General features: G+C 33.8%; 1 protein-coding gene across 10 annotated transcripts in view; it reads right to left on the reverse strand.

The window, feature by feature from the left end:
* Positions 1-23,706, reverse strand: part of DENND4A (DENN domain containing 4A) — a 152,786-nt gene that overhangs the window by 53,291 nt on the left and 75,789 nt on the right. For all 10 annotated transcript variants that reach the window (XM_074234435.1, XM_074234431.1, XM_074234426.1 and 7 more), the window contains 7 exons: positions 16,556-16,625; positions 11,855-12,024; positions 10,761-11,002; positions 7,598-7,664; positions 6,961-7,019; positions 4,673-4,817; positions 2,215-2,390 (listed from right to left, as the gene is read on the reverse strand). In XM_074234435.1, the coding sequence (XP_074090536.1) occupies positions 2,215-2,390; positions 4,673-4,817; positions 6,961-7,019; positions 7,598-7,664; positions 10,761-11,002; positions 11,855-12,024; positions 16,556-16,625 (929 nt within the window). The remainder of the gene's footprint in view (positions 1-2,214; positions 2,391-4,672; positions 4,818-6,960; positions 7,020-7,597; positions 7,665-10,760; positions 11,003-11,854; positions 12,025-16,555; positions 16,626-23,706) is intronic.

The following is a 23,706-nucleotide window of genomic DNA, read 5'->3' on the forward strand; positions in this document are numbered from 1 at the left end:
TCAGTTCAATATTTTCCGTTCTGTTTACCATTATATTAGATTTTTCTATCTCTGAGAGAACACTATGGTGAAATCACCTTGATCCAACTGAAAAAAAAACAGTTTGGCAATCAGAAGTCTTAAGTTATAGTTGTAGCAGTTATTAACTAGACAGATAGCCCTGGATATGTCATTTAACCCCCTCACTACTAAAATAAGGTCATTGAAACTAGATGATCTCTTTCCCTACCTAGGACTCCATGAAATATGAAAAAACTTTGAAATAAAAATATAAGAATTATTCTTTTAAAATATGTCCTTCTGGAACAATTCCAGTTCTATTTCCAATTTTCCAGATTATTTTATGTATTTTTTCCTCAAAGATAACTCCCCAAAATTCCAACTCTAGCACTTAGTAAATGGGTAATAATAAACACTTATTAACTTCTTGACTGATTTCCTTTAGATGATTCCTCATAGAGTGGAGGTGATCTAGGATGCAGAAGTATGTGTCAATAGATTACTAGCTGTAATGCAGGATTTAAAAAGAGTCAAAGAGCCAAGGGATAAATATGAGGTTTGGGGATCAAATACTTAAAGATGATAGTTGAATCTATTAAAATTATGATAAACAGAATGTGGAGAGAAGAGGTATGAAGCCCTGGAGTACATCTGCTCACAGGGGATTGAATATGGATGATACTCTTGCAAAAGAGATAAAGAAGGATTGGTCAATCAATCAACAAACATTTATTAAGCTCCTTCTATGTGTTGAGAAGCATGAGCACATCAGAGCAATGTATGACCCATCAGGATGATGTCTTGGGAACTTTCCTCTCACCACAGGGGTTGGGAGTAGAGACTATATTCCATTTGCTTCTAAAGGACCTGCTGTGAAAATCTTATTATAATATTATAATAACATTAGCAAAGTAGCAATGATCGCTACTTCAAGAGGACTTTCCCTTGACAGAGGAAATATTTTCAAATAATCTAAGAAAATGATTTTTATTGAAAAGTAAGCCCTGGAGTCAGGAGATATCAAAGATGCAGCTAAATGAGCAGTATTAAGGGAGAGTGTTGCCTAACTTCTGCTCTCACTCCAATAAGTGAAGAAAAGTTTTCTATTCTTTTAGTTATCCTTGTAAAATAAAAGGTTAAGTCTACTCATAATAAGCCTCTTCTGGAAGAAACAAAAGAATGTTAAAATTGAAAGATAAAAGAGTGAGTAGGAAGGAGAATTACATGGGCAACATTTTTACTTTAAATTTCTTCTCAAAATGTATGAGGGAAAATATATAAAGCAGATAAAGTGTCTAAATACTGTCAACTAAGCAATGATCAAAATATCTTACGAGAAGTAATAAAAGTTAGGATTAAATATAAATATTCATTCCTTTTTGCTTCTGGGAAGTCTTTGAATCAATATTTAACCAAAATATATTTCCATGCTTAAATTTATTTTCTGTTTTCTTAGTTATTCCATGGAGCCAAAGTTTTATGATATTAAGGTTAAATTATTAGTATCAGATTTTTTTTTCTTTTAAGATACCAAAGTCTTAGGGGCATCTAGGTAGCACAGTGGATAGAGCACCAGCCCTGGAGACAGGAGGAGCTGAGTTCAAATCTGTCCTTAAACACTTACCCAGCTGTGTGACTTTCAGCAAATCACTTAACCCTATCACTTGCAAAAAACCAAAAAACAAACAATCGTGATCAAAATTTAAACAAAAGAGTTCTTTAAGAGCAAAAAAAATCTAGAAAATTATAAAGTGATATGAAACTCAATAGCATTAGGAAAAATAATATTCTCACACAGAGGAAACACACACTGTCACTTTCTTTGTAAGAAACTAAATTGTTAAACTGGATGCAAAGGTAAGTTCTAGGTTGTACTTATGAGTTCACCAATAAATTATTTGCTTTGAGTGGAAATTTTTACTTTATTTATCTTAATTCTAACTTTTCTTCTTCCAATTTTCAAAAAATGGATACGGTTAAAATATATTTCTTTATTGAAGAGTTGAAGCAGGGAAAGCCCATTTTCTTTTAAGTAAAGAACTCTCCAGTGTTAGGAATTCAATCTATTGAATATGTAGAAATGTAGATAAAATAGATAATAACATCTTAAAACAGGTAGAAAATGCATCTTAAAGAAACAGAGTTAATGTTAATGAAATAAATACTTACACCTTACAAAGTCAGATTCAGAAGAATTCACTAAAATATACTTACTGAGAAATGGTGTTGGTATCTAGGTCAACACAACTAACATCTGGTGGTGGATCATAGAGATCAAAATATCTTGAATCAATCCCGACTATGAATGGACATGGTGCACTCAAAACATCTGCTAAAGCCAATGGGCAAAGAGGAACATATGGGCATGGCCAATGGAAAGGAAATATCATCTTTGGATAAATAACAAACAAAAGAAAATTTAGCTGTTTACATAAAAACAAATTACAAAAACATAAAACAATATATTTTAAACATACATTTCATTTCCAACATTTGATAAAGGATGACACTTATAACCAGAGCTAACATCTGTTACAATCTTACTTGAATGTCTCAATATAGTACTCCCAAGCAGGAAAGACTTTAAATATGAGTATGGTGTTAGACCTGGTCTCTTCTTGTAATCCAACTTCTAAGTTAGTAAAATCAAAGAGGAGCCTCCTCAGGAGGATGACACCAGGGGATGATTTTTTTTCAGCCACTGAAATCCATGATAATAGCTTATTAAAATATGGATGGATTTTGATCCACATAGTGGAATAAGGACCCACACAGGTAAAAAACTTTCTGAGTCATCTTAGTATAAAACCAATACATTAAAACTTTAAAAAAATAAAACACTAATCAAATTAATTCATTAACTGAATTAAAACAATAAAATTTAAAAAATTATAAACATTCTCCCTGAATTTTCATAGAATGTAAGGGACTTTGGGAGTGAACTGGTTCAGCTTTGCACAAGAATTTCTTCATCTCTAACATCAACAAGTGGCACCAATGGAAAACTTTCAATGAGGTAGAACTTGGTAAACTTCCTTGAAAACTTCCACTGAGCAAGAACTATGAACCTTCTCCAGGAGCTCATTTCAATTTGCAAAAGTTTCCTTATATTTAGCTTAAATTATTTTTTTGTACTTTCTGCTCGATGCTCCTAATTATATCATTTGGAGGAATTTATCCCACATTTTTTCTTACATATAGCTTTTGCATGTTATCATTCTCTTTTCTTTAAATATTTTATTAGTTTTCCAATTATATACAATAGCAGTTTCTACCTATCATTTTTTGTAAGGTTTTGAATTTTGCAATTTTCCCCCCCATCCTCTCTTCCCTCTTCCCATCCCCCCCACAGAAAGCAGTCTGATAATCTTTACATTGTTTCCATGCTATACATTGCTCAAAATTGAATGTGTTGAGAGAGAAATCATATTGGGGCAGCTAGGTGGTGCAGTGGATAGAGTAGTCAGGAGTGCCGAAGTTCAAATCCGGCCTCAGACACTTAATAATTACCTAGCTGTGTGGCCTTGGGGCAAGTCACTTAATCCCACTACCTTAAAATAAAAAAAGGAGAGAAATCATATCCCTGAGGAGAAAATAAAATATTAGAGATAGCAAAATTATGTTGTATAAAAGAAACTTTTAAAAAAATTGAAGTTAATGGACTTTGGTCTTTGTTTAAATTCCACAGTTCTTTCTCTGGATACAGGTGGTATTCTCTATCACAAGTCCTCTAAAATTGTCCCCGATTATTGCATTGATGGAATGAGCAATTCCATTAAGGTTAATCATCACCCCTATGTTGCCTAGGGTGCGCAATGTTCTTCTGGTTCTGCTCATCTCATTCAACATCAGTTCATGCAAATCCTTCCAGGTTTCTCTGAATTCCCATGCCTCTTGGTCTCTAATAGAACAATAGTGTTCTATCACATACATATACCATAATTTATTCAGTCATTCCCCAATTGATGGGCATTTACTCAATTTCTAATTCTTTGCTACCACAAACAGGGCTGCTATGAATATTTTTGTACCAGTGATGTTTGTACACTTTTTCATGATCTCTTCAGGGTATATACCCAGTAGGATCACTCTCTTTTAATAGAATGTATGCTATTTGAGGGTGTAGACCACATTTTTTCATTTTTCTTGTAAGCCTAGTATATATAGAACTTAGCATATGCTTGTTGACTGATTTGAATTTTCCACATGACAGCCCATTCAATGTTCAAGCAATTATCTTGTTCCCTCCTAAGCCCTCTCTTGTCCACGCTAAATAACTGTAATTCTTTCCATCAATCCTAATAATGCATGGTTTTTAGACCCTTTATGATTCTAATCATATTCCTCTGGATCCATTCAATCTTTAAACATTCTGTAATGTAAATAGAATGGAACACAATGGTCCAGAAATAATTATACCAGGGCACATTTGTCTCTATGGATGGCATGCAACCTAGAAGAACAGAAAACTTTTTGACTGCTATATCACATCATTTGACCTTCTTGAGTAAGCAGTGCATCTAGACCCCAAGCTCTTTTCCATTGCTATGTAGCTAGTTCAGGAGAAATAAACTCCCAAATAACTTCAAGTTAAAACATTAAAAGAGTTTAAAATTACCTAAATAGTCATAGTTCTTTTAACCAAAAAAACCAATAAGAAATTAATACTTACAGATACTAAGGCTTCTGTCACACTAGTAAGGACAGAAGGTCGTAGGGAATGGATGAGAATTTTATGTTCTGTTACTGCAAACACAAGCAGTGTTATGGCATTTTCAGGGCCCAGGTTTTGTAGGAGAGTTGAAAACTTGCCTCCACTGTTAACAAAAATATAAACAAGAACCATAAAAAAATTTTAGAAGAAAAAGATCCATAAAATTTGTCTGAAAGATCAGATATGAAAAAATCAGTTGTTTCAATCTGGGCTTCTAATTCTCACAGACTTAAACTTAATGAAGTCATACTAATTTCTTCTATTATGCTTTTAAATTCACAACGAAAACAAATCAGTGGCTTCAAAATCATTAATCTCTTCTGTATTGTTTTTAACTATAGGACAGAGTTGTCCATCTGCTTAATTCATATTAAAATATATTAGCTTTGAAGATCTTGATTAGATAAAGGATCTTGATTTAAAAAGCAAAAAGCACTTTAGTTGGAAGGCAGAGACAGGGCACACGCACATAGGCACACACACACACACACACACACACACACACACACACACATCCCAATTTCAATTTTAATCAAGATATGTATTTCATTTAAAACAAATCTATAAATGAAAATTTGTATTTACCAAAAGATAACTTAGGTGTGATAAATTCTTTTACAAAATCAATTGCTAATTTATTCTTTTGACATCAAGCTCCTCTTCAATTTAAACATGATTTTGAAGCATACATTTATGGCATAAAATGTACACATGCATGGCAATGCAACTGCTAAATTGTTTTCTTATTTTTAAATATGTGTAAAATATTTTACATTTGTAAGATGCTGATTTATACTAGAATGTTTTATTTTGAAAATATTTTTAGTTAATAGTAGCTTCTATCTTAAAATGTGAATGAGGGGCAGCTAGGTGGCATAATGGATAGAGCACTGACCCTGGTGTCAGGAGTATCTCAGTTCAAATCTGGCCTCAGACACTTAATAATTACCTAGCTGTGTGGCCTTGGGCAAATCACTTAACTCCATTGCCTTGCCCCCCCCCACCAAAAATGTGAATGAAATAAGAGCTACAGAGCGAGAGAATAGATATAAAGTAGATACTGTTGAAACCATTTGCAATTTTTAGAAAACTAAGATTAAAAAAAACCCAAGTAACTCTCCTCCCTCAGGGATATATTAGATAGTAGTTTAATTACATCGTGACGACAACTCTATGACTAGAAAATTATGCTGCTCATGATTAATGTGGAAATGTGTTTAACATGACTGTACATGTACAACCAATATCAGATTGCTTTCTAACTAAAAGAAGGGGGAGGAGAAGGAGGGAAGAAGAAAAATGTGGAACTCAGAATCTTATAAAAATGAGTGCTGAAAACTATCTTCACATTTAAGTGCAAAAAACAAAATATTATTGAAAGGGAAAAAAAAGAAAATTATGCTGCTATTAAGATTTCAAGATGCTATACATGACAGGAAAACATTTCATCATTTTTCTTAATTTGTAAACTGATAAAGTATGTTGTCTTGCAGTATTAGAATTGTAATTATTTTTTCTTCTTTCAAATGATATTTAGAATATTTAATATTATGGGAGAAGTGAAAACAAAGCAATATATTTTCCTTAATGTACATATATTTGAACATATGAAGCAAAAAACATTTTAAACTAAAAATACTTCATAATAGACAAATATTCAGTGTTTTCATTATAGTCCTTTTACATAATTTCAAACCTATTAAAGATTAATCCTGGGGCAGTTACATGGCACAGTGGATAGACACTGGTCCTAGAGTCAGGAGTACCTGAGTTCAAATATGACCTCAGACACTTAATAATTGCCTAGCTGTGTGATCTTGGGCACTTAACCCCAATGCCTTAAATAAATAAAATTTTAAAAATACATTAAAAAAGATTAGTCCTAAGGGATTTATATTCAATAAAAATTATAGCAAAATATTTTCATTATTTGAAACTGTAATTTATTCTAGTAGAAAAACAATTGTAAAAAAGATACCTCATTAGATAATAATCATTTAAAATTTCTCTCTCTCTCTCTCTCTCTCTCTCTCTCTCTCTCTCTCTCTCTCTCTCTCGACAATGGGGCTAAGTGACTTGCCCAAAGTCATACTTAGTGAATATCAAGTATCTGGGGCCAGATTTGAACTCCAGTACTCCTAATTCCAGAACTGGTGCTCTATCCAATGCACCACATAGCTGTCCCTAAAATTTCACAAAAAAATTTAAATAAAGTTATACTTACAGGAAAATATAGCTTTACTTACCTCAAAGGAAGAGGTGAGGATACAGGTTGGCTAAGAATAAGATTATCATGTGGTGATAACTGGAAGAGATTAAGAACAACAATATTTTAAATGAATCTTTCATTAATGGCAAAGATGTTATAAGAAATACTTAAATCATTCCAAACTCAAAAACTGATTTTAAAAAATCACATTATAGAGCAAGCATATATAAAATTAATGATGATGCCATTCAAAACTCCGTTCTCCCATTTATCATTATCATAACTAACTGAACAAAGGTTTTGAGGAAAGTATTTTAATCTTCACTTTTTTTCTATCATCCTGTACTCTCTCTCCTTTGTAATCATTTTTCTTTTGCTCCCTAACAATCTTCTTAAATATTATTATAATGAATATTTTATAACATCAAACATAAATTAAGTGATATAATACCTGATTTCCTTTCTAATCTCTTTGTTATCATGATCTAATCTTATAATCAAAACTGAGTTTTAGTTAATTTAGAAGTACAAAAAAGTAATTTGGGCAATTTCAAGCAACATTAGAAATTTAGGCATTTAGTAGTATCCAAACCTCAATCTGAAATTTATTATTCAAAATTTTATAAAACAGAAAAAAATTCACACCAATATCATAAAAATCAAGAAAGGATTACCTGAACTAAAATTCGTGGCCTCTGAGGAGATGGAAATGGAACTTTGTGCATAAAGTGTGAAATATGCCTACAAGAAATAATAGAAAAATGTCAGCCTAAGAAAAAAATTAAGTCTGAAGCATTTTACACTATAAAACACAGAATAATGTCATATGTAAATTTTGTACAGGTTAGTCAAATGTCCTTGTACACCTGTTACATCACATAATATGGCATTACCAAAATCCTTGTTCCATTTTTAATTCTAGTAACACCAAGAGATAAAAATTATTTTTCAGCATATTAACAATAATCTACATAGAATAATTATTTAGAAAAGACCTCAGTTATCTTTGTATTTCTTCCTAGCATCTATTAGAATACATGTAGGAATTTGATAAATATTTAAATCAAGAAATTCTAGGTCAGCATCCTACTGCAAATACTATCTTTCTGACCCTGGGAAAGCCATTTCACTCTTTTTGGTCTCAGTTTCCTTACCTGAAAAGTGAGAAGTGAGATTCAGTGATCTCCAAGCTCCCCTTGGTGAACAAAAGGATTAAGGGTCAGACATACTGCAGTCATCACAGAGGCAGAGAGGTTTGTCATTCACCTCACTTTTGTGAAGCTCAAACAGTGAGTGTATCAGGATGCAGCACACTTTAATTCAAAGTGTCTATTCTCAGACAGGAATCATATATCAAGGAACAAGTTCACCATTTCTCTATTAAAATTCAATCAAACATTTGGGAGTATGACTGAGTAAAAGGGATTTTCCTAAAGAATAAGCAGCTAGTTCAAGCTACAATGCTCAGAGCATTGGGTTTGCAGTCAGAAAGATCTGAGTTCAAATCTGTTCTTTGTAGTTGGGTGACCCTGGGCAGGTCACTCAAACTCTGCTTATCTCAGTTTCCTCCTTCTGTAAAATGGGAATAACAATAGTACCCACTTTCAGGGTTGTGTGAGAATTAAATGAGGTCATCATAGTAAAGCACTTTAATGTAGAGTTTGGTACTAGTAAATAGTAAATAAATGTTTGTTGTGGCTATTCCCTGTACAAATCATATTACTCCAAGATCCTCTATTTAAAAACATACCCAGGCAGGGTCACTGTATCAAATGTTCTTCCTCAGCTCTCTCAAACCTCAGCATCCTGCAAAATTGCATGACCTCCTTCCTCCACAACCTCCCCCCATAGCCCTGCCTGTACACAGTGGTACAGGAACCTCCTTGCTTCCTTCAGGTCCCTCCCTCACTTTTCCTTTCATGTACGATCTCCTCATTAAATTCTGAGCTCCACAAGGGAAAGGACTGTGAAATCTGGCTAACTTGCAAACATAAAAACAGCATGCTAAGTCTAACAAAGAGTTAAAATTGGAACCAAAAATAAAATGAGCAAATTTTAAAGCCCTATATAAATGCTAGCTATTATTATGAATTGGGTTAGGTGCTATGGGGGTATATAAATGTGACTAAGACACTATACTAATTGTCTAGTTGCTTGGGAAAGACAAGTACTCTTGTAATTATACTTCAAAAGTCTATAATTTTGTCTATATGAATACGCTTACCAGAGATACATTTCACCTTTTCTCTATTAAAAATGATCCTGGAAAATGGATATAGATGGCAAATGCATTATCCAGTGATCAACCTGGTGGCAAGCCTGTTCCAACTCCTCCCAGACAATGAAGCCTTGCTGAGAGCACACTCAAGAGTCCCCGTGTCTTAAAAGAGCATGCCCCTCCCAGTGGCAGAACCAATAATGAAGCATCGCATAAAATTGTTAGAATCTACTATTACAATACAAAAAGGGAAACATGAGCCACTGGGCCCTCACTGACTTATGTTATTTGGATGAACTGTTGGGAAAAAATGAAGAAGGGAGACAAAGTGGGGCAAGGCAAAATTGGCAAGAGCAGCTATTGTCAACTCCCACATGACAAGTGGGTTACTGTATAATGACACTGGATCATTCTGGATCCTGCTTCAAATACAATTCATGATAGCCTTGGTGACTGGTGGGAAAATAGCACAATAGACAAATACAGAACAAAAAAATGTAGATTAGTTGTTTGAGATCCTTATGCAAAAAATGTTGGAAGCCAGTCTGAAGTGGCAAGAAGAGCAATGGCCTATGGAGTCAGAATATCTGACCCATAATTCATACCTGTCTCTACCACTTAGCAGCTATGTGTCTTGGTCTGCTTCTCTGTAAAGTGGGGTCAATAATAATGAGGTTTAAATAACAACCTCAAAAGCTTGTTGTGAGAAAAGCACAGACTATATTTAATTTCATCAAATGTAAATTTCACCCAATTCCTTTATTTTTTTTGTGTTATATCTAAAGGCAGAAAGAAAAATTCAAATACAGGTTTAATGTATATTATGTATCACAGGTTCACACAAACAGATTCAGAGCTAGAATGAATCTTAAAGGTTACCTAGTAAAAAAATCAGATTTTTACAAAGAAGGAAATTGAGGCACAGAGATTAATGACTTACGCACATCATTTAGATTTAATGTGACATATGACATCTAAATCCTGGTCCTGACTATGAATCCTTTGATTTTGCCATGGGGTCATGGTACATGCAAAAAATTACAATGTGTTTTAGCTCAGGATATTAAAAAAATCATTGATTATAGAAAAATAAATGGGAAAACATAAATGTTTCATTTTGGAAATAATGAGAAAAGAAATAATCCTGCTACAAAAATAAAACTTAGCAAGGATTCTTGAAATTCTTGTTTAGACCAGACTGTGATTTTATTGATCTAGGGAATTGCAGATGAAGAAACTCCTCTGATTGTTGACTCTACATTTGCTTTTAGAGCCTGCCTAGAGCAGGGATTCATACAGGAGCTCTGAACCAGGATGTTCCAGTGGTGGCTTTGAATCAGGGCTTCATCATGCTGAGTTCACCTCTATCTACTTTCTGTACTACACTGCCTCTCACCTGGAAATGATCCCTTGATATAATCTTCTCCAAACAGATAAGTCTACTATTCAAATTGAAGTATTTAGGTGATAAGACAATAAAATAACTGAGTTACATATTAAGGAATATGTCACACAAGGGACCTATTTGCCACATGAAATTTGGCTAACTTGCAAACACAAAAACTGCATGTTAAATCTAACAAAAGTTAAAATCAGAAACAAAACAATTTACAACTTACTTCTCAATTGGAAGAACATGAGGTCCAGAGATGGAATAACGATACAGAAAAGTTAGAAACTTCTTGAAAGCATCGAAGAAAGGCCAGTGAGAAAGAAGGCAGATACATTTATTAGTGTGAACTGTCTTGGAGCTATCAGATTTCCCCTCCATAGAAGATGTTAATCCCAAATGAAATCTTTGTTTTTCTGTGAGATTCTCCTCAGGATATGATTCATAAAACTGAATAGCAGCACCATAGACCTGCAAAATAGTTAATGTTGGTAATGTTGGTAACATGTTTTCATATTACTTAATGCAAATTAAATATGAAAATAGTCTGGAAATATTAAACCTCTTCCCCTCTTCCCCTTCAATTGAAAATAAAATACTTCTCCAGACTCCTTAGAAAAGTTATATTGTATTTGTTTCCTAAAAGAGTGAAAATTATCCTACCAAAATTTTCACATCATAGGAAGGGAAGTGGAAACAGTAAAATAAAGCTCGAGATTCTGCCAATATTTCTGTGACAATTTATAAGCTATTTTTGAGGAAGCAAATCAATGAAGGATGTGACTTGTATTAGTTGTAGTCTTACTGGAATAACTGTAAAAACTTTTAGCATACTGGTAGAGAAGAACTTAGCAAAACATAGTAAAATGATTTCTTTGCTCTATCTAGAAATGTCTCAGTTGCTTTCTTCACATTTTTTTAGTTCAAACTTGTGATTTCATTGATATAGAGAACTTCCACACAGAAACTCTAACCACACAAATGAGCAATTCACCTACAATTTAATAAACTTAGAGAACTGCTTGGAACACTCAGAATTTATCTTGAATTGCCTTTGATTACACACCTAGTATATGCCACAAGACAAGATCTGAATACAGTTATTCCAGGCTTCTATGCTTACCTTCTAACTATTTAACATTGTTCATTACTATAATGATAACCTATCAATCACAAGTTAATAAAAATAAAATAGGATGATCCATAATAACCTAAATTGCAACATTTGCTTGTTTTGTAAATGTGTTCTGCTAAAGAAGACAACCCAAAGACTTGCACATCCATACAAAATTCATAGTTATAATTTGTTCAATGGCTTAGTACCTTTTCAGCAGAAGCTCCAGTTAACACAAATGTAGAAAATACAGGAAGGGGGTATTTGCTGTTTGATGGCCAACATTCAATAGTTGCTCCCATTGGTAAACAAAAGAGGGGAACCGATTCTGGTAATGGAAAAGATTCATAGTCTTCTTCTGGATATCTACATATTAAACCTAAAAAATAAAAGTTTCAACAGTCATCAAAAACTACCAAACTCATCTCCTTTCTAACTGTTTATAGATGATCAAATATTTAAATGCTTAGATGTTAAGAAGCCAAAGCACTTTAATAATAAAATTCACCCTATGATGCCTTAACAGAATTTTATAAAGTTGAACTCTTATAAAGCCCTACAATTCTTAATATTAATAAGATGCTTATTATTTATCATGTATTATATGAAAAAGATATGGCTCTTTGGTTTGGAGCATATATGTGTCCCTATCTTGGTCTCAGTGTATACTTCTATCTTTAACATATAATTATATTTTCAATTTGGCTAAAAGTTTGTCTTTCACAGTTCATTAGCACCTCCCTTCTAAGGTAATACAGGTCCATGAACAAACATTCATATCATAAAGCAGATAAAGAAAATGTTTTCACAAAAACAGAAGGAAAAAACACTATTACAATTTCGAAAGTAGATTAAAAAATCCATATATTACATATTCTAACATTATATTTAATGAAGGAGTTCAGATGATATAATTTCATGACAGGGTAGATTGGATCATTAGCCTCTAATTTCCTTGGAAAAATTTTATGAAAAAGACATTAAAAGAGAAATTTGAAGAAATTTTTAATAGCCTGGGCAGGAAGTAAAAAGATAAGAAAGCATAAGATTCTTCATACATACACAAACATACAACAGAGTTTAAAATACATTAAGTACAAGAATACAAAAGTACACAGGAGAAAGTATGTAGAGCTGAAGATAGGAAATCAGACTAAGGGCATGACAAGTAGATCAGTCGAACAGAACAGAGAAAGAGGCAGGAAAATTCAGAAAGGTTAATCTGAGCTGGTCAATGAAAAAGTCTCAAAGCTGAAGATAAGAAGCTTAGGTTTAATGATGAAGGTGATAGAAACTGTTCTAGGGTTTTAAAATAGGAGTAACAAGGTAACAACCAGCCAGTCAGAAAGAAGACTTTTGGGAGTTGCTATGGAATCAGAGAAGCCCAGAGGAAATTTTCTAGACCAGAGAAAGGAAAAAATAGGTGCCTCTAAAGAAGATCTTGAAAGGCACAGCAGTAAATCTTGGAGATGGATTAAATGCTATCTTGTCTCTAGTAACCAGGAAAGCAGCTTAAAAAGATTTCTTTCCTTTCTTTAAATAAAGTAGGTTTAAAAAGATTTTCTTTCTTATTTAAATTAAAATTATTTTAAGATTTTAAAAATAAATTTTTATTTTAAACCTCAGCAACATCCCCTTAGTTCTTCCCCTACTGTTGCACCCTGTCTTCAAACAAAGAAAAACATTTAAACAAAATCAATCAGTAAATAGTGATAGTGTTCTGACAGCCTATGGCTTTTTGACAATCACAGTTTCTGCACTGGAAAGGATAAAGGTATTTCAAATATCATTTCTTTAAGACTAAAGTTAGTCATGACAATTAATTGGATTTTGACTGCTTTCTTAGACCTATTTTCATTTACCTTACTTTACTTTCACTTACTTTATCTTATGCTGTTCACTTCACACTTACATCACTTTCTAACCCCCTTATCCCTTATTTTACTAAATGGAAGCTCCATAAGGGCAAGGTTCTGTCTCACTTTCTTATTTATCTTCCCAGCACCTGACACACAGGAAATTTTTAATAAATATCTGTTGATCGATCAGTTCATAAGTCTCTCATTTTCATAAATTATTGACATAATATTTTTGAAGAAGGTTTTTTCAAAAGAAAAGCATTTAAGCCTGCTGAGATTCCAATGAAAATAGAATATGGTTTCAATATGTCTCAATTATATAAAAAAGGCCCTTACAAAGTCTTCTTCTCCAGGGGGTCTGTATTGAGGGATAGAGGTAATCCTGATTCTGAATGTCTAAGATAGTAAGATACAACCTGAAAATTTGAAAACTTTAGAATATAAACCTATCAACAAACTGGTTTTCAGTCCTATGTGGTCCCTTTTCATCACCATACAGAAAGTGGTAAGTGGAAGAAAGAAAGATAGAGGAGGTTAAGAATCACAGTGTTTAAAAGTCATAATATTAATTCAACAGTTCACACTGGTCACTGAATAAAGTTATGAATCAATCAATTATTGGAAGAATCCCTTATGTTGTCAGCATAGAAGCAGAAGGCCTGAAGGATGACTTCTGTCTGCAGAAGTGAATAGAAAGCTGATGGAGTTGATGCTCTCCTAAGCATCATTTCATGGAATGCTTGATCATCTTGCTTTGCAGTGTTAATGCTGAAAACCAGCAAAATAGATCAGCAAGAAGATATTCTGGTTAATGTGTTAATATTCATTATAGGGAAAAGACTAGCAAGGATATAGGACAAAGAAGACTGAATTTAGAATCAAAAGCCTGGATTCAAATCTGAGAATAAAATCTAGTGACCCTGACCAATTTGCTTTTCTCTTCTGGGTTTTGATTTCCTTATTTGTAAAATTAGAAGACTAGACTCACTTAGGGTCACTTCTACCTCAAAAAAATTTCACCTCATATTAAAAGAAAAGAAAATTCAATGAAAAACCCAATAAAATCTTCCAACTAAATCAACATATATTTTAATTCTCTGTGACTTTAACGTGAAACTGGGTAAAAGGCAAGATAGGAAAATTTTTGGAAGAAACAATTTAGGGGTTTAAAGATGAAGGCAAAGGGTGGCCAACTACTAAGAAATTTAATGGCAGTACATAGAAATATTTTCTTTGAGAGTTTCAAGAGAGTAAAGACAATCAAGTATTAGATAACACTACAAAATGAAGTTAACTATATTTTAGCCAAGAAATGACTGATTAGATGTAGAAGTCACTTCAGAATAGGCTTACAATGTACAATCAGACTTTTGACTGGTAACAAAGGTCAAGGTAAATAATAAATTGGAAGGTTTAAGGATAAGCAGACACTCAGTGAGCTTATAGTAACTCCAATGTGATGTGGTTTAAACAACCGATCTACTGTTAAAATGGGATATAGAGAAAAGAATTTTGCTATTTCTCAGAGAGATTTTTACCTAATCCAAAAAAGTCATAATAAAAAGCAAGCTGAAAGCATGTTGAAAAAGCTTGGACACTACCTCAACCAGAAAGTATTTAACATTTTTGACAAGAGGGATGATGTTTGTCCTTCATTCTTGAAGAGGACAATGACATCAGGGAAGTGATGCCATGACAAGCACATGAATGAATGAGGGAAAGTTATGCTATGTCACCAGTCTCACTTTCTCATCCAGAGCCATCTGGACCCAGTGGTCAGATATGAATCACAACAACTGGAGATGGCCCTGGATGTGAAGCAATCAGGGTTAAGTGATTTGCCCAAGTTCCCACAGCTAATTAGTGTCAAGTGTCTGGGACTGGATTTGAACTCCCATCCTCTGACTCCACAGTCAGTGCTCTATTCACTGCATCATCTGGCTACCCTTAGTAAAGAGGAATGAAACTCAGGGAAAGCATCAGCTTAGCATTTAAGTTTATTTGAAAAATGGCATGGAGTGAGGCAATGCAAAAGCATGAGGAGTTATCACCATTCTAGGCACTAAAAAACAGGTGAGGTAAAATTAGCTTGCAGAAATTTGTGTGGGACTTCCCTAGCTAAGATAGATTACACAAAGAACATTTGAGGATCAATCTGAAAGGACCAAAAACACAAAGTAAAACAAATCTACCTCTGGCACAGCATTTTATTCTCATCAGTGACAAGAGTACAATCACCATATCTGGACCACTTTAAAGACCTGTTGCAACTGAGGAAGTTGTAAGAGCAGTTAAGAAGTTGAAGTCAGAAAAGACAGTAAAACTTGACCAAATATATACCAGGAAATCAGTGAAATAGGAGAAATTTTAAAGACTTCAAGGGATCAATTTCCATGGTATTTCAAAGAGAGAAAGATTCCTAAAGAATGGAAGCTTATTGAAAAGATATATCATTTGAAAAGAATATGGGTCAGTCATATGATAATTAAAAAAGACATTAAAAAAGAATAAAAGCAAATATTGCAATGTGTTGAGGGTTTATGAAAAAAACAAAGAAAAGAATCCCACAGCATGACAAGATGTAATTATTCATTGGTAGAAGGAACATAATACACCCTGATATAATCATGGAGATGCTAAAGTACAAAGTACATTTGTCCTTTGGAAAAATATGATACGCAGCCTAATGATGAGTATCCTAATACTTTTAAATTTTAAAGGAATTAAAATATTCTCTTACAAATGTAAAAGCACACATTTAAGTCAAAGCTTTTATGCCACATGACTATCAACCATTTTGATTATAAATTAGATTTCCAATTCATTCTGACATAAGACTTAAATTTTTTTTTAATGTGGGGAAAAGTTTATTGAGTAAGCTTCAAAGTGGATGAATAAAAACTACAAAGAAATTCAACATTTATAAGGTAGGAGATTCATACCAATTTAAGTCAGACAGGAACAATATTCCTGTTTTAAATAAATATTCCATTAATTTCCCAATGAATTCTATAAAATGAAATGTTTTCTAAAAATTTGCAAGGCACTTACCTGCTTTATAGGATATAGTATTAGACTTTGCCACAGACTTCTTATAACATAAGTATACTGCTGATCCCCACTGGAAAAAAAACAAAGAAACTTTATAACTTAATAAAAATAGGATTATCTAAGGAAAATAACATAAATATAATTTTCCAAGTACTCATTATATAAGATGCAAAAATAGTCTTCCATTTACTTGGTCATCTCATTAAATTTATTATATAGGTTAAAATTTGATTTTTGTTGTGATCTTTTGCTTTTAAGTAACCTAGATTTCCCCATACCCCTACTCCTTATAAAAAGGAATTTTTAAAAAAAGAAAGAGGAAGAGCAAAAAATTCAGCAAAAACCAATCACTACATTGAAAAACTCTAATATACTTTTTTAAAAAAAGAAGTACAATTTATCAAAGTCAAGAACACAATCTACACAATGAAAATAATGTAAATAAAAAATAACCAACACAAACAATTAAAAATGAATGTTGCTGAATTATTAAAATAAGTATGGTCTTCAAGAAGAGATAAGAGAACAAATGTCCCCCAACTTCTTTGCAAAGGTCCAAAGATGGGAATCCTTGAGTGTGGATCACTGTATAGATTGTCAGATTTTTTTCAATATATTGACAGATTTTACTAATTTTTCTCACTTTTTATAATTTTGTAAGGTTCTCTGGAAAAGGAAGAGGGGGGAATATAAGGGAAATTTTAGGTAGTGCAGAAACAAAAGATATAAAAATTTACTTCAAAAAAATTAAATAATATTTTCCCTCCATCAATATTATATTTTTACAATAATTTTATGATTCTAATTTAGAAGAATCATGCTCTAAAACAAAAGAACACAAGAAATTTTTATTACAAGTTCAAATTCTAAGAAGGAAAAGTGATTTAATGAGACAAAATTCTTAAGAGTTCCTTTAATAAATAGATATATAATTATAAGTGAGCTGTGCATACTAGTAAGGGAATGTTTGATTATTTAATGATCCTTAAAATAAAATTCAAAACATTAGTTTTAGTAAAGGGTCAAAACACATAAGCAATTTTCTTTTATCTATATTGATTGGGATTCTAGTGAGAATAAATTAAAACAGATAACCCAAAATTAATTCCCAATTAATTTTCATAATATATTATTTATCCATATAGATATATTTTAATATTTAACAGATCTATGATTTGCTGGTGTGGCTACTTATTCCATTGATAGACTGCAATCCTTTCTAAGCCTTAGTAGAATGTCATGAGTTGTTGTAGCCAAAAACAAAAGCAAGAAAAGAACAAAAAATAAACTATATCACTTCATAGGCAATACTATGTTATTAATTTCTCTAAATTTAGCTAAGCTGGAAGAGAACGGCTCGAACGAAGGCAAGTAGTCAAGCTCCCACACAACTACTTTAGCAAAAACCTTAAAACAGTACCATTCTAAATAACTATCAAAAAAGAAACTACAATGACTTCATCCACTTATTTAGAAGCCCATAGACAAGAGGAAGAGAACTGCATGTAAGTAAAGAAGGGTCACCTCTGTGGCCTCCAAGTCTATCCATGTGGGAGTAGCAAAAATGGAGGGTGTCCATTGAAAGAGGTTTCCTCTGATCAGAAACTTACTGATGAACCTTGGAAGAAACTGAAAACATTGATCCAGAGAGACCCAAACCCAGCAGTGCTGTGAACAAACAGACATAGCTCAGGAGGTAAGAGTTCAGAGCTGGCACTGACTTAGGGTGATCAAAGAAGAGACCAAATAAAGTTGACCTCACTACCCACAAAAAGAGCTGGGGGCAGTCCACTCATGGTACAAAGCTACAATTAGGAATTAAAAGTTAGATATTAGTAAAGAAAAGGAGATACTGACCACTATATATTATTGATCCAGAAATATCCAAAATTTAGCCCAGAAGAAGAGAGTAACTTCATACCAACTACAAACAAAATCTTAAAGGAAAAGTTGTATTTCCAAAAAATATTATAAATACTTTTAAGAAATGAAGCAAGAAATATTTTTTAAATGAAATGAAAGCTTCAGAGGGAAAAAAATTGGAAAGTGATTTAGAAACTTAGAACAGAAAGGGACAGACCTTATCCAAGTAATGAACTTACTGAAAATTACAACATACCAAACAGGAATCAATGATCTCAAGATGTAATAAGGAAAATTAAACAAAATTTTTTAAAAATTGGAGGAAAATATAGGACATTTATCAAAAACAAAGAACTTGAAAACAGATGAAAGAAAGAATTTAAGAATCATTGAAAGCCTTCAAAACTATGATTTAAAAGTTGTCTTGGCATGATAATTCAAATCATAACTGAAAACTGACCACATATTATCAGAGAGCAAAATGAAACAAAAAGAATCCATGGAACATCTCCTGAAACAAACTCCAAAAGGAAAAGCTCCAAAAATGTCTTAGCTAATATCTAGAGCCAACCTTTTGACTACAATAGTCATAAATAAATATTAAATTCTATATGCGACCTTTGACAAGTTTTTGGTTGGTTAAGCGGCCCAGAACAACTAAAAGGTTGGATATTCCTGCAACTTCTAGATGGTTGTGGGGGCAGGAGTGGAAAAGGAACACTGCAAACAATCAAAAAACATGAGTTTCAAGAATCAGAGAATCAAAATGAGGATCATACAATACCTGGCAGTTTCTATTATAAATGAAATAAGACCGTGGAGTGAAATATTTAAAAAGGCAAAAGATATAGGCTTACAATTCAGAATAAACTACTTCACCACAGCCTCACACAGAGAGGGTCATACATAGAGTGATCTTGCATTACCCTAAGTGGAACCTTCCATGTTTGTGAACCCTGAAATTCCTTTATCTGCTCATAAGCTTTTATCATTCCATCTTTCCATATGCTTTATAAGCTCTAACCTTGTTTTTCACTGTCACTAGGTCTGCTAACCTCTCCACTTCTCAGTTCTTCCCCAGGTCATTAATGCTGCACTAGCTACACTCCTCTCCCTTTCCAATCTCAAACTCTTAGTGAATCAGTTCAACTCTACACTAATCTCTACATTAGAATCACTTACCCCCCCCTTCCTAGTAAAAAATATACTTTACTACCACTTAACCTAGGGTTACTCCCATTATCTGCATCCTTTGTTCTTATTCACTGCTACAGAATGAGGTTGTAGAAAATAAGAAAACCATTTTGATTGAGTTCATTAAAGTTACTATACAGTCCAATCAGGGTCTCTCTGTATAATGAAATCCTTCTAGACCTCAAAGTTACCGGAACAGCTATTCTAAACCTTTACATCCCTCCTCAAGTCTCCTATGGTATCCTCTCCATCTCATCCTCTCAAAGCTGAGAATATTGTTTCATATTTCATTGAAAAAAATGAAAATGGTGTGGCTAAGCGGCACAGTGGATAGAGCACCGACCCTGGAGTCAAGAGTACCTGAGTTCAAATCTGGCCTTAGACATTTAATAATTACCTAGCCGTGTGGCCTTGGGCAAGCCACTAAACCCCACTGCCTTGAAAAATCTAAAAAAAAAAAAAAAAGGATAAAAGAGTTATGAACTTATGGGTAGACAACAGGAAAGAAAATAGTAGGGTGAAATTAAAGATAGAAAGTAGAGATGAGGGGGCAGCTAGGTGGAGCAGTGGATAAAGCACCAGCCTTGGAGTCAGGAGTACCTGGGTTCAAATCCGGTCTCAGATACTTAATAATTACCTAGCTGTGTGGCCTTGGGCAAGCTACTTAACCCCATTTGCCTTGCAAAAAGCTAAAAAAAAAAAGTAGAGATGATAGTAAGAGTAAGAGTAATATACTGAGGAAGATGGGAGGGGTTGGGATCAAGCATGCATTTTGAAAGTTTTACCATGACAAGGAGCATCATCTCTTTGTGTGAAATGGATAAAGTAGGAAATAGTGGGGTAAGATGTCGGGATAATATGAAATGAAGAAGGGAGAAGAGGAACCTGATGACTTTACAAGAAGCCAAGATGTAATATTTCATCACCAAAAGAATAAAAAATTAGAAGAAAATGTCAAACATCTCACTGAAAAAAACAACTTAGCTGGAAAACAGATTCAGAAAATATAATTTAAAAATTATTGGGATACCTGAAAGTCATGATCAGAAAAAGAGCCTTGAACTCATTTTTAAAGAATTCCTACAGCAAAATTGTCCTGATATCCTAGAAGCAGAGGGCAAAATAGAAATTGAGAGAATCCTCTGATCTCCCCCGTAAATAGATCCGAAAAAAAAAACAACCCCTAGGAATATTATAGCCAAGTTCCAGAATTTCCCAAGTCAAGGAGAAAATACTACAAGCAGCCAGAAGGACACAATTCAAATATTGTGGAGCTGCAGTCAGGATCACACAGGACTTAGCAGCAACTACATTAAGGGCTCACAGGACTTTGGAATATAATATTCTGGAAAGCCAAAGAGCTTGGTTTACAACTGAGAATCAACTACTCAGCAAAACTGAGCATCCTCTTCCAGGGGAAAAGATGGACTTTCAATTAAACAGGAGACTTTCAAATGTTCCTGTTCAAACGAACAGAGCTGAACAGAAAGTTTGACCTTCTAGTACAGGACTCCGGTGAAGCATAGAGAGTGGAGGAGAAGGGTAAAATATGAGGGACTTAATGATGATGAACTGCATATATTCCTGCATAGAAAAATGACACTGATAATACTCATATGAACCTTCTCAGTTAATAGAGCAGGTAGAGGGAGCTTTTATAGTTGAAGCACAGGAGAGAGCTAAATTTGGAGATATAAAATATTGTAAAAATGGAGTCAATGGCTAAAAGGGAAATGTACTGGGAGTAAGAGAAAGGAGAGGTGGAATAGACTAAGATATTTTGTATCAAAGATTTTTTTTTTGCAATGAGCTATTGAAATAATATGGAAGGGGGGAAGGTGAGGGGAATGAGGGAACCTTCACACTCATCAAAAATGGCTCAGAGAGGAAATAGAATACACTCAATAGAGCTATAGACATCTAGAGTAAAAAGGAGAGAAGGGGGAAAGGGGGAAGGGGAGGATTTGGATGATGAGGGGTAGGGTAGATTATAGGAGAGAATAGTCAGATATAACACATTTTCTTTTTTACTTCTTTCAAAGGGCTGGGATTGGGTAGCCTGTTTGGGACCATGGGGCCAGGTGGTTGCTGGGTCTCAGGGGTGGCATGTGAGCTCAGGGTCTCTTGGCCCCAGTGTCGGTGATCCATCTGCTGCACCACTCAGCTACCCTGCAGCATATTTTAGAAAAGGGACAGAGTGAAAGGAGAAAAAATTTCACTTGATTCAGGCATCCCCATAGGCATCTGACCTCCTTGGAAAAGTCCTCTACACTCGGTGCCTCCCATTCCTCTCCTCTCACTCTCTTCTAAATGTTTTGCAGCTCAATCTCCTCATTCAACTCAAACCACTCTCTCCAAAGTTACCAATGAACTTGTAATTGCCAAATCCAGATCATCTTCTTCTACATATATTTTTGTGAGACTGCTCTCTCCTGGTTCTTCTCCTTGCATGATTATTTCTCAGTCTCTTTTACTGAATTTTCATACAAGTCATTGCTCTCTAACTGTGGGTATCATCTAAAGTTCTGTCCTGGTCTTTCTTCTCTTATTTGTTACATTCAATTGGTGACCTCCTTAGGTTCCACATTACTTCTATGAAATGCATACAAATTCTAAATATCCAGCTGTAATTTCTCTCTTAGGTTAGTCATATATCACTACCTGACTTTTGGACATCTCTGACTAGGTATCTTCTAAGTATCTTTAAGCTTAATGAGTCCAAAATAAAACTTCTATTTCCCTCAAATTCTTCTCTATTCTGTGACTGAAAGTACCTTACCCCTAAGTCAAAGTCATCCTTGGATATACACCTTAACTCACCCAAGTTGTCTAATCTGTTGTCAAATCTTGTTATTTATATTTTTGCAGTATTTCTCCTATATGTCACATTTTACAACTTACCTAACCACCAAAAAAATCATTTCTTGCCTAGATTATTTTTAGGGGCTCTGGAGGAGTGAGAGGAAGAATTGTTGTTTTTTAATTTTAATTTTTTAAGATTTTAAAAAATTTAAAATTTAAAACTTTCTCTCTCCCTCTTGCCTCAACACCCTTCTTAGAAGGCAAGCAATTTGATATCTATTATACATGAAAAGTCATACAAAACATATTTCCACTATTAGTAATGTTATAAAAAAATAAAGTAAAAATGTTTCAATTGTCATGGATCATTGTGTTGATCATTATAACTAGGTTTTTCACAATTAATCATCATCAAGATATTGCTGTTAATGTGTATAACATTCTGGTTCTGCTCACTTCACATCAATTCAAAGATTTCCCATGTTTTCTGAAATTGTTCCTTATCATTTTTATTTACAATAGTATTCCATTACAAACATATGCTACAATTCCCCTAATGATTAGACATGCCCTCAATTTCTAATCCTTTGCTACTACAAAAAGAGATACTATAAACATTTTTGTACATATCTTGCCTAGACTATTACTAGACTCCTAACTGGTCTCCTCATCTCAAGTCTCTTCCTACTTGTTCACAGAGTGTCCAAAATGACTTTCTGAAAGCATAGATCAACTTGCATCACCCTCCTACTCAATAAACTCCATTGGCCCCCTATTATGTCAAGAATCAAATATAAAATTCTTCAAATTTAATATAATCAAATATAAAATTCATCAAATATAAACCCCCTTCACAGGGGCAGCTAGGTGGCTCAGTGAATGGATAGAGCACCAATCCTGGAGTCAGGAGGACCTGAGTTCAAATCTGACCTCAGACACTTAATAATTACCTAGCTGTGTGGCCTTGGGCAAGCCACTTAACGCCATTTGCCTTGAAAAAACCTAAAAAACAAACTTCACAATCAGACCCTTTCCTACATTTCTTGGGGGAAAAAAAAATCTTATACTTTACTCTATTCCCTCACAATGTATTAAGTTGTACTGGTTTCCCTGCTGTTCTTCAATTCAACACTCCATCTCCTTCCTCAGTGCCTTCTTAACAGAGCTGTTTCTCATGTCTGAAATGCTTATCCTCCTTATTTCCAACTCATATTTTCTTTGGCCTTCTTCAAGATTCAGCTTGGATGTCATCTATAAGAATCCTTCACTCTTGCTATCCCAATGTGGGTGGT

The sequence above is a fragment of the Macrotis lagotis genome, chromosome 4 (genome assembly GCF_037893015.1).
Source record: "Macrotis lagotis isolate mMagLag1 chromosome 4, bilby.v1.9.chrom.fasta, whole genome shotgun sequence".
Classification (NCBI taxonomy): Eukaryota; Metazoa; Chordata; class Mammalia; order Peramelemorphia; family Peramelidae; genus Macrotis; species Macrotis lagotis.